Genomic DNA, 12,575 nt, shown 5'->3' on the forward strand with positions numbered 1-12,575 from the left:
CATCATCTCTATTTTAAAAACAAATAAACAAAAGTGGATTTTGTGAATAATTTTTGAGAGCAATTACACCCCAAAGTTAGACACTGCCGTAGCGGCTGATTTAGTGGCAGCTGTGATATCTCTAAGCTAAAATATATATGTTTGCATTACATAAGTCATCAGAAAACTGATGGGAATGAATGAATCATTGCAACTCTCTGCTCCACAGAGGAAGCAGAGTAACAATCAGCCACAAAGTTACCCTTGCCATCAAAGTGTTACTTCTGGCTGAGCTTTGCGTCAGCTTGAAGTGAAAAATCATACTTCCTCGATTGGAGTGTGTGGGATGTATGTCTGGGTAACTCAACCACCTGCCGGCATCTCCTGCATTTATGCATAAGCCTTAGACGTTCTGTTACAAGTGCGATCATATTTGTGTCACTCTCCACATTGTTTTGCACTTAATACAAAAATTTTGCTACGTGTGGCTTCATGGACACTGGCACGGAACTCAGATGAAAGAAACTTGTTCAAGAGAGGCTGCAAGTGTGCACAGGGCTGGTGCCATGCTGTCACTTAGCAGCGTTGCTTTATTCCTCATACCCCATCATGGATATTGATTTCTGGCCCTCGGCTTCCAGACAAGTGACCGGTTTTCTGTGGTATTCAGCTGTGACACTATAAAGTGGATGGTCTATTTTTTATTTATTTATTTTTTACAGAAATACATCCAAGTACTTCACGACTGATGAAGGCTGTGACTGCAGATATTTATTTGAGATGTTCAGAAAATTACTTTTTTTCTCCCTTATTTTATTGTAGCTAGAGGCTGTTTTAACAAACACTGTGACTTCACACGACTTTCAATTTCAAAATGTCTTGACACCATGGGACAGTGTCAAGACATCAGAGAATAGTGAAAACATAGAGGCTTATTCTGAAGGAAATTATTGAAAAGGAGTTTAAATATTTCTATATCATTATTTTTGAAAAGAAGCTGGTCTCCAGGAGGCCTTGTAGTTTTAATTTTAGCTACATTTCTTTACTGAACAGTAAAAAGATTGTGATCATACATATATACAAAAGAACTCCCCCGATCAGACGGTGTGTTCTTCAAGCTCGGGTCCTCTACCAGAGGCCTGGGAGCTTGAAGGTCCTCCACAGTACCCGCTGTTCCTTGGACTTCAATCTGAGATCTCGGAGATCTGCAAGAGCCACTCACCTAGCTTGGGGATTACTGCCCCGAGTGCTCCGATTACCATGGGGACCACTGTTACCTTCACCCTCCACATCTTCTTGAGTTCTTCTCTCAACCCTTGGTACTTCCCCAGCTTCTCATGTTTTTTCTTCCTGATGTTACTGTAATTCCTGTAATCTACATCTATCCCTATAGCCGTCTTCCTCTGCTTGACTACCACCACTATGTCCGGTTGGTTAGCCACCACCAGTTTGTCCGTCTGTATCTGGAAGTCCCACAGGACCTTAGCTTGGTCATTCTCAACCACCCTGGGAGGCGTCTTCCATTTTGACCTCAGGATTTCCAGGCCATATTCAGCACAGATGTTTCTGTACACTATACTGGCCACTTTGTTATGGCGTTCCATGTATGCCTTGCCCGCTAGCGTCTTGCACCCTGCTGTTATGTGCTGGATTGTCTCAGGGGCATCTTTACATAGCCGCATCTGGGGTGTTGGCAGGTGTAATAGACCCCAGCCTCTATGGATCTCAAGCTTGTTTCTGTGCTGCCATGATTAGTGCCTCCGTGCTGTCTTTCAGTCCAGCTTTGTCCAGACACTGATAGGATTTCTGGATCTCAGCCACTTCCACTATCTGCTGGTGGTACATACCGTGCAGGGGCCTGTCCTTCCATGATTGCTCCTTCTCCTGCTCCTCTGCGATGTTGGCTTCTGGTAGTTTGATGCCCTCAGTTCTGACTAGCTTCCCTCTCTTCATTACAGTTGAGTACAGATAGTTTAGTCTCCTGGCTCCTATCTGTCTGGTATACCGCTTCAAGCGGCTGGTCAACGTTGTGAGTCTTTGCTTGGCAGTTTCCAAGGCTTCAGGTATGGAAAGCTCGTTGAACTTCTTAGGCACCTTCTTCATCGCATCTTTCTTCAACTCCGATATTTGGCGGTGCTTTCCACTGTACTCAACATGGAAACGTTTTGCCTTGCTTTGCCATCAAAGCATCCCTTGATTAAGCAGTGTAAATTTACCACCTTAATGACTAATGTGTGTGAATTAAAGTTAAGTTCTTGGTAGAACTTACAGTACAGAGGCATTAATCAATATTTTGCAGGAATACAAATACTTAAATCAAAATGTTTGCTTTTTTTTTTCTAAATAAGGAGATAATTATTTTTGATAAGGCTCACATGTATCTATTGACTGGAGTGTATCATCCAACACATGAGAATAGATATTATGCCCATGTCTGTCTGTCAGAATAAACAGCTGTAATCACATATCCAATTTATCCATTACTTTTTATTTCTGTTTATATGAGGCAATTTCAGGAACAGGAGAGTATTTTTTCAGTCACTATTTATGTTCCTCGCAGAGAGAGTAAACACTATTGAAGAAACGAGAAAAAAATTGGATAGAAAACGGGCGGGGATGGTCCGAACCAGCGTTTGCTGGCATTTACTTGCCTCAGTGTGCATGTTTATTTACGTGTAGTGTTTTGTTCCTGCTGCTCTAATGTTGCCTTTTATTTTTTACCAGTTCTAGCTTATTTAAGAAAAAAATCTGATGGTCTGACATTAACTAAGAGGATAGGCTGTGTTAAATCTCAAAAGGGCCTTCTTTGGGGAAAAAAAAACCCCAAACAAAATATTATTTTCCTGGGTTTTTTTTTTTATGAAAATCTCCTTGTACCTTTAGTGTTTTGCTCACTGCTCTCAATCTAGTGTATAGTCTCCTCTTATTCCCCATATTAAAACTTTCCTTATATGCATGTTGATAATTTAAACTGTATGCGTGCAACACAGTGTAATAACAAACAAATACCTGTCATACTAAACAGTTCTAGCTGATGATAGTTGTAGGCAGCAAACTGGCAACTTCTCAAGATTTTGTTGAGTCTGTTGTTGAGGACTCCTTTATTTATCCTTGCAGGTGTTTAATGTAACTCATAAACAAGTTCTCAGTGTGATTTACAATCACACTGACTACAGCTACAGAAAAAGTCACATTTTTAGCAATGTAATACAAAAGTACAGTGAATTAGTTTACTCCCCATGCTGTGCACAATGGCAGCCTCATAGCCAAACGCAAACTGGCAGGAGTCAGGGAAGTTTTCTACCACTGTAAAATGTCACTTCATACATCATTACATCTAGCCGTTAATCTTCATGCAGTGTCATATGCTCACTTTTTTTCTCTGATTGGATCCAATTAAACACAGTACCTCATTTTCACCTCACTGACAGCCTTATTGCTAAAAATCTGTTGTTATCCAAAAGTCCTAAATGTTCCCTAGTGTCATAACAATTCAGTATACAAAGTTTGGCATATGACAATATTACATGGCAAGTGAACTGTGAATGAACTGCGTGTCATTTCTTGGAACAAGTAGTTAACACTTTTAACCATTTCAGAAATATTTTTCCTACACTTACATACTAAAGGTAGTGTCTTACCCAAGCAAAATCCAATAGATAACGTAGAATTATGGCTAACCCAATTGACAATTGACCTAATTCACTTTCACTAACCCTAGCTGGATGGGTTTAATTGCCTTGCCATAACCCTTGTGTCATCATGTGTTTGTGTAGCCAGTTAAGGTTATATTGATCTTGAATATTATTAGCATAGGTGTTGGAATCATTCAATATGTGTTCTTTTCTTATATTTTGTTATTGAGAGTTTTAAACTTTAAAGAGAAAAAAAAATAGTTGAGCCCGGCTGTTGAGCCATTTGTGTTTACAGTGCTCACTCTGCACAGACTACAAATCCATCCATCCATGCATCCATCCATCCATCCATGCATCCATCCATCCATCCATCCATCCATCCATGCATCCATCCATCCATCCATCCATCCATCCTCTTCCACTTATCCAGCTCAGAGCTGCCAGAGGCTGGAGCCTATCCCAGCTACTCTCCCTCCAGAGCTAATAATTTAATTGATGATGGGTAATGTCACATAAAGTAAACTTAGATCACTTAGAACTGTTTCTGCCAGAATGCTTTTGGACTGTTGTGCCTTTTCAGCTTTAAGCTGATCAGCTTGGAAGTTACATCCATTTGTCTGGTCATTATTCATATCTTAGAGCTGAGGTACTTGAATTCATCTCTAATCACTTTCTACATTACAGATGGCTCACTATCTTAATTCCCAATCTAATTCATCAGATTGTTCGAGCCATTTTTGATTCCGCTTGAAAAAAATACAAGGAATGACAGTGAATCAAATGACCAGAACGTATTAGTGTTCAGGGAGGAACTGCAGCTTTATTATTATGCCAGTGGTAATTCAGGCCACATCACATGGAATATTTCAGCTCTTTTTTGAAACACCCAGCCTTCCCAATTTCCCCGAGAGGATCAATAGAGTTCATCTTATCTCCTTTCTTCGAATAGCCTGAAGCCTTGTCAGGCATCGTACGGCACGTCTCAACAGCTATTTGATGAGAAATGCAGAGAGGCAATATCTATAAAGAAGCACTGAAATGAAGCTTGTGTTCAGCTCAGATGAATATATGGACAATATTCGCATCAACGTAAATTAAATCTTATCTAATCTAAAATGATTGATAACTTGATAAACAAAAGCTTTAAGTATTTATAATTTTTTCTTGTAGTTTGCTTCTGTCCTTGTTTTCTATTTCTTGACCTCTTGTGGGGGGTCACCACTTGTGTCCACCAAGTTAATTAAAATGGCAGACAGCTACGGGAAAAACAAAATCCCTTGACTGCCCTGTTCTTAATGCACAGATTATGTATTGCATGCTTATGATTGTACAGCAAAACAATAGGCCAGTGACAAGAAAGCAGTCTGTTCGCTTATGCATAATACCCCCTCAAGAGTCCTTAAGGATCTGCCAAGACAAGTTCAACTCAAGCTGTCAAGCATGCCGGTATAAGATATCAGGGGGCTATGTTATATTTAATAGCTTATCAGCAGCAAATATTTGCTTTGCTAATGCCTGTAATTTATAATGGATGTTTTGACAGCAACATGGCTTCCTGTGCAGGCCCCACCTTAATTTTCTTCCATTGTGAGTTTTTCTTTTCATAGATTACTGCTCTGTACTGACAGTGATTGGAATTGGCTACATTATGTGTGGAATCCGTTCATTAATATATGACAGAGGCTGTCAAATAAACTGAAGTTTTCATTTTATAATATGCATGCATTCTTTAACTTACAAGAAGCTGAAATCCAGGAAGAAAAATTACAGTTGTTGAGAAAAAGACAACATATTGTAGAATGTGGCAAAACATACAGTTGAAAAGTTGCAAAAAAAAAATATCATCATTTCAGATACTGTATTTGTGTTGTGCGTTAATTATGGACTTTAAACAACTGGTGTTTATAGGCCTTTCATATATAATTACAACCTTACAATAAAAATATACAATTTTATCAGTTTGTTTTTGTTTATTATTTTGAAAGAAAAAAAACAACAAGAAATCATCATTGAATTTTATGCTATGGGAGCCAACCAAAGGCAGGGGGAACCAATAATGACTTTGCTTATCAAAGGACTTTGTTGTTCACTTAATCAGAAAGCTTTAAATGATCTATAATTAAAGTAGTGGACTTCAAAAAAAGTATAATTCCTTGAGATGTACAATAGCAAGTTCCTTAACTTCAAATCCAAATGTTCATATGTTCTCTTAAGATAATAGGAGACTGGTGACTTTACAGGAAGGTCAACACAACAACAAGGTTGAGATTATTTTGTCCAGCCAAGTAAGTGTAAGTGCTAACATTAAACATAATACATATAGTTATTATTTATAAAGTGAAGCGGTTGTTAATCTTAAAACTTTCATTAAATCCAAGAGGTACTGCTTCATGACAACATTTAAGTGAGATTAGGTATATTTAAGAAAACCCTATTCTGGTGATGTCGCCACCAGAATAGGGTTGTGGGTCACTTTTTGAGTGGAGCTTGTTTATTCATCATGTGCTCCACCTTCTTCTTACAAAGACAGCTTAATCTGTAATTATAGACGGCCATTAGTGTGTCTTTGAGTGTTAACCTCCTAGGACCTGGCGTCCACATATGTGGACATCACATTTTAGTTTATTTAGACCCAAATACTCAATTTTGCTCTACAAGGGCCTGATATCCACTTATGAGGACATTATACTACCACTGTTCTATCAAAATTTTAAACGAATATCCTCATTTGTGGCTCTCATTTTTCTTAGAAACAAAAATTGGGTAAAAACAAATCTGGTAATTCTTTGTTTTTACATTCATTGGGCCCCAATATGCCCAAATATCAAAGAGAAATTAAAAATGCATGCTGTGGAAGAGTTTGGGTCTTAGGAGGTTAATGGATGTCCGTCTCTTCATCTTAGCCATGTGACTGACTATCTACAGTATCTAGGGCATACCTCACATCTTGTTGAAATAGGCTCCAGCTACCATGAACCTCTACAGGATAGAGTGTGCATAACTAATAGATGGACAGAGCCAGTGAATGCATTTTTGTTTTCTACAGGCACGGTAATCAACATAAATAATGAAGGCATATTTTCATGACATGTAACCTGTTAAAACACTGATGCCACAGAATCATCTTGTCCTTTTGGGTTGTTTTTGCCATTAACAATGAATCTTATTGACCTTTTAGGCTGAAATGTGTTATGACAACAGCGCCGCACTTGTAAGTGGTGTCAAGCAATGTGCACGCCACGGCCAGTTTGAAATAAAAATGTCAGCCCTAAATGCAATGCACTTTTCATAGTTTATTTAAACTTTGCAGGGCTGGGTGGAATGCACCGCTTGGGAGTGTTTGATACATAAATATGAAATATGCCAGTTTATTAAGCACACTGCATTCACACTCCATAGTGTAAATTTGGGAACAACTCGACTGAGATGAAATACAAAATGTGTTTCCGGAAGACTTGGTTTCTGATGCTTCGCACTGAGGCTAAAAGGATGCTGCACTGATGGCTGTTGAGTAGTATGAAAGTTGACCTAGATGGACAGTAAATATCAGTACTTAGTGCCCGTGAGCATATCAGCACTTTATAATGTGCGAAAATAACTTTGACTTGAATAATGGGAATTTATTTTATGTGTGTATGTGTTTGTGTGCTAAAGTCCTTTAGGTTGCTGTGATAGCCTATACTACTGTATGCATTGCATTTTATCACTGACTATACAATTATTTGCAATAATAAAGCACTAAAATTGTTAGCAAATTCTGAAACATAATGTGCTTGTTTAGTCAAGGAGCAATACACTTATTCGGATGCTGTTGCATTTTTCTAAATTAAAATATTAACAACATGAACATGTAAAAAAAAACTGACTTTATTTTTAGGCCTGCAGATTGACAATACTGCGGGAATAACATGTTATGCCATGTGCAGCATGGTGCATTTGATTTCGTCTAATGCACTGTGACATACAGTATAAGCTCCAGAGAATCTTATTTTCTCTCTGAGTGTGTCCTGGGGCTTAACTACGTCACATTTTATAATGGCTGCCAGTTCTACATGTCCTCAAAAGGTGGTCCCTCTGTAGTGGTGAAAGGAGGTGCCACTGTGTGGAAATGATATTCGGTCAGCTTTGCTTCACCGAGTCACAAAACAACTCATTACCTCAGCTAAGAGTGCATCTTATGTCTGCACTGGAGTGTGTAGTACATTGTGAAGGTGTGGATGTTAAAAAATAAATAAATAAAAAAATAAAAGGAAAGTCCAGAATGTACTGCATGTTCCATTTCAAACTGAATACAGCACCATGTTAGGGAATTATTTTATCCAATATTATTTATGTAAAAAAAAAAAGAAAAAAAGTGAGGTACACAGTGATCTGTAGTTTGACTGTGAAAATATTGGGCCAGATAATTATTGATGCCCTGCGTCTGTGATTTTTAGTAATATTTAAGGCCTAGCATATCATAGTTGATGCATGACATGACACATTTTCAAGAAATACATTTTTAAAAAATTAAAATACTTGGATGTCACAACATTTTTGTCAGAAGGTTCTAAACAGTTTGAATTTTCGGGCAATTTTATGGTTCAGACTTTAAAGCTTTAAGTTGCAGATTAAAGTTTTATTGGTGATACATGTGTCCCACCTGCAGGAACTGAACTTCATGACAATAGATGCATTCACATAATTATATGTAATGTCAAAGGGCAATTTCTGCTTGGGGCTGACATTAGACTAATTTGACACTGATATTTCTTCAGGTAGAAGCAATATTCAGAATCTACATGCTGACAGCTCTGTGTGTTTCTATATGGGCACTGGACACTAAATGGTTATAATACATACGTATGTTTACCCCAAAGGTCACTATTTAAACCCATAACTTACTTACTTGCAAATCTGACTGCTGGTTAACATCCCCAGTCGGTGTTATATAGAAGTTTCCATCCAAACAAATTCCACAATGATGTTGTCATTAGAACGATACATTTACTCGACTCTTGACACTTTTGAACATTTTATGGTGCTGCAGTGAGATCAACAAAACAATGCCCACAGCTCTGTTGGTACTAAAGAAATGAGAAAAAATAACCACACACTTCTATAACTATGTTTTACAATATTATATATATTTTTGCTTTTATTCCTGGCACTGTGGTAAGTTACAGCCTTTCACAGTAATTTCCATTATGGTTCATTTTAATGATTATCTCGGGGTAAAGTCATTTTTTCATGGAGGTCATGGTTATTTTTTGGTTTGCAAGTCTTTCCAATTTTAGCATGTCTACCCATGTTTTGTTTTTGTTTTTTTGTTTTTTGGCTTGTTTGTATTATACTCTTGAATTTTCACCAGCTGATCGTGCTGGCAGTTCTGAGTCCAGAGGGAACACAGTGAGCCTATTTTGATGTGTTTCATCGAGACTCACTTTCCAAAACCACAGTGTGACTGTATAGCTTCAGGACAGGGATTGCAAACAGGGACGTTAATCTGAGAGGTAAGAAGAAATGTGGTTGTGATAGATGTGACTGAAAAGTGGTGTAATCCCAGGCATGTCAGAAAAAGGGTGCTGTGGCCGTGTAGTGGGCTGCTAGCTGTGGAATGTGTCCGTACTTGCAGAAGAAATTTTCTTCCGTCGTTCTTTTTGCTGTTTGGATTCGCTTTTAATTCAGTTTGGATCGGCGCACTGTTTGGATTACTCAGTCAACTGATGCAGAGGTCAAGTGAATGTTATGAGTGGCACTGGATCAGAAATGGATCTGGACAGTCTAACATCCTTTTTTGTCTTCCTTCCAACAAGGACTGATACAGACAGTCTTACCTGTGTCATTCAAAAATATCCATATTCACTTATTTTTACACTTTTTCTTATGTCTTAATTTATTGTGCTCCTTATTTTGTGTATTTATTTACATTTCTAATATAGTATTTATTATTTTAAGCTGTGTTAGCTTGGCTGCTCTAACCTTTGAAATAAATAAAGTATATATCATTTTATATAAAAGGGCAATGCAGTCCTGTGAAAAGCTAAGTACACTCCATGATTCAGTACCTTACAGAACCATCATTAGTAGCAATAACTTAATTTATCAGTAGTTAGCAATAACTTTAAGTAATCATTATTTGTACAACTTCATTATTCTGTCTCATTATTGTGGAAGAAATTTGGACGACTCTTCTTCTTGCCACAACATTTCATTTACATGTCAAGGTCTTACTTTGACTGGGTCATTGCAACACTTTGATTCTTCATATATATGTCCTCACATTCATGTGATCAATTCATGGCGTTCGTGGTCAACTCAATGAGGTGACATATTTTCTCTGAATATTTCAAGGCTTTGTGGTCCGCTCACTTGATTATTCTCTCTTTTAGCTAGTTATTTAAATGCTGCATTATTGCACAGAAGTTAATGGTAAAAATGTAACCACTGGAAAATAAATCCCCAAAACAAGCTGAAGCTGGCGCCTTCCCTTTCTACAAACCAATTGCTTGTATACACTTATAAATATAACTCTTATAAATATACTGGGTTTACCAAGTAGCTTTTCGCAGTACATTTTGCAGACAGTCTGGTTTTTAATCACATTAGAGACAGTCTAAACTTTCTCCTATCTGCAGATGCTGGACGACTGGGTCATCTGGAAAACTTGATGGTTACTTTGGGTTAAGCATTAAGCTGGTTTAGGACCGATCTTATTACCAGATCAGTGCCAACTAAAAAAGGGAAATTCCCTTCTTATCAAATGCTGTTATTGCTTTCCAGCCATATTCCCGTCTGTCTTTACATCTCCCCTGACTGTGTCAGTGCAGACTTCCTTTTAAACATATTGTAAAGATTTTTCTGACTAAAGTGAAACTCTCCATTCAGAAAGGTCTCAAAGGTCATTGAGAGTGGAATCTCTCGAAAGAATATAATGATTAAGGCCCTAAGGCTTGAATGGAGACTCTCTCCTCTAATTTTATAATTTTGGGAGAATAGACAGGCTCTGCATACATAGCATTCCTACTCCTCCTCAATACTTACGGCAAAGGAGCTGTGTTAACCTTGTTTGAATATATGATCGGGCATGAAGACTTTATAAATGTGTATGATCAGTATGAATACGCCCTCTGAGAGAGAAAAAAGCCGGCATCGGCACTGGATGACAACACTCTCAACAAATGTCATCGTTTTGTTCTCCTTATTTCAAAGCTGGCTGCAATAAATGTTTCTGTATAAAGAATCTGATTCTCTTGAAATCTCCTTGCTCAAGTATGTTGTAAAAAAAATTCCCAGAACACCTATAGAAGTATAGTGTATACATAAATACATCTATAGTTTTATTCAGATTCAGTTCACAGAAAAAGCTCTTGGGTACAGCAAACCACAAACCTTATGGGTTTTACTATAAATGTTTTTTAATTGCTATTTGGATTCAACCATGTTTTGTAAATGAAGAAATTGAATTTGCAAGACAAGACAAAGCGTATTGCATAATTTCTGCTGCCCTTGCACTTTGCAGAAGTTGTCCAATTAAGCGTTATGTTTTTTTCTTTTCTTTTCTTTAAATTTACATTTAATTGAATGTACGTTTGTTAATAATCTATAGATTTGGTTTTAATACATCAAACCTAGGTTGATGTTACAGGTGTTGTGTGTTTGGACAGAATCGTTCACTTGTCTCCAGATTTAGATGTTAACTGGCGCCAACAGCTCATGACCCAAACTTTAGCATCTCTCCACCCACTACCATTCAAATGATTTTAAGACTACTGATCATGCTTAAAGTTCAGTGGGGGTCTTGCCCTGAGCTACGTTTTTGACCTTTAAGAGGCCTGCGAGCCAGAGTGCGCTCTCAGATCGTCAGACAGGCCACTCCTGACTGCTTTTAAGTCTGAAATCAAGAGGCAACCAAGCACTTGCTGCGAGGGCTCCTATATAGTCAATTGCCCAGCTGGAGAAACTGATGCCCACTGAGTCAATAGTGCTTTTTATACAGCACCAAAAATGCTAAAGCAACATGCAGTGCAGGCTACAGGGCAGATGCAAATGTCATTACCTCTTTTGTGTTTTTGTTTTTTTTCAGAACAAGAGCTTGAAAAACAAGCTGCTCTCTGGGAACAAACTTTGTGATGCCTATGCTGAGGAGGTAAGAATTTTCAATTAGTGCATTCTGTTTCACCTCGTGCATAGTTAATATTCAGGTCCAGCTATTTAATTGTCTATTCTTCATGAAAAGAGTGCAGTTTGTAACATAATGCAGACATAGTGCGAGCAAGTAGTCTTAACAAAGCATAAACAGTGCTATAACTGAGAAATGCAATGTGATTGCTTTTAATTCAATGCAAAGTATTAAGATATTAATATATATTAGAAAAAATACATGTTTGTTTGTTTGTTTGTTTGTGTTTTATCTATGGCTTAGCTTATCATTTAGTTCATTAGTTGCTACTATAATAAGAAAACTCTTGATGCGACCTGTGTGTGGTGAAAGATTTATAAAGGACCAGTTAAAGGTTAGAAATGATCCATTTTTGTCTCCCTCTCTCTGTCTCTCCCACTCCCTCACATAAACATACCCAGACACACACGCAAGCGCGTGCAAGCACACAATCTTTGTTTTGGCAGTCCAGTGAATCTCAGAACAACTTGTCTCTAAGTGAAAGCTTTTTGATGGCTGTGCAGTGCAATCTGAGAAACTCAGGTTGTGGTGAGAGTAGCTTTGAGTGCATTTGGTCTGTGTCATTTTTGCTGTCACTTTTCCTCTTCTTCAGCTCTGCTTTCAGTTTTTTTACAGTCAGCAGTGTCCATCAGGTCCACATCCATAGTGAGCCCTTGAGCTGAGCTTTGAACTGTCACTTTTGCCTTCCTGATGGCCAGTGCACACGCTGTAATCTAGCCATGCTGGATCTTACAAGGCAGCGAATCCTACAGGCATCCTGTTGACATGCTCGAGTCAGTGCAGCTGGTATTGTGTAATTA

General features: G+C 38.0%; 1 protein-coding gene across 2 annotated transcripts in view; it reads left to right on the forward strand.

Moving 5' to 3' along the window:
* Positions 1–12,575, forward strand: part of luzp2 (leucine zipper protein 2) — a 149,087-nt gene that overhangs the window by 97,337 nt on the left and 39,175 nt on the right. For both annotated transcript variants that reach the window (XM_040045620.1, XM_040045619.1), the window contains exon 6: positions 11,680–11,742. In XM_040045620.1, the coding sequence (XP_039901554.1) occupies positions 11,680–11,742 (63 nt within the window). The remainder of the gene's footprint in view (positions 1–11,679; positions 11,743–12,575) is intronic.

The sequence above is a fragment of the Simochromis diagramma genome, unplaced genomic scaffold, assembly GCF_900408965.1.
Source record: "Simochromis diagramma unplaced genomic scaffold, fSimDia1.1 OVJJ01000079.1, whole genome shotgun sequence".
Lineage (NCBI taxonomy): Eukaryota > Metazoa > Chordata > Actinopteri > Cichliformes > Cichlidae > Simochromis > Simochromis diagramma.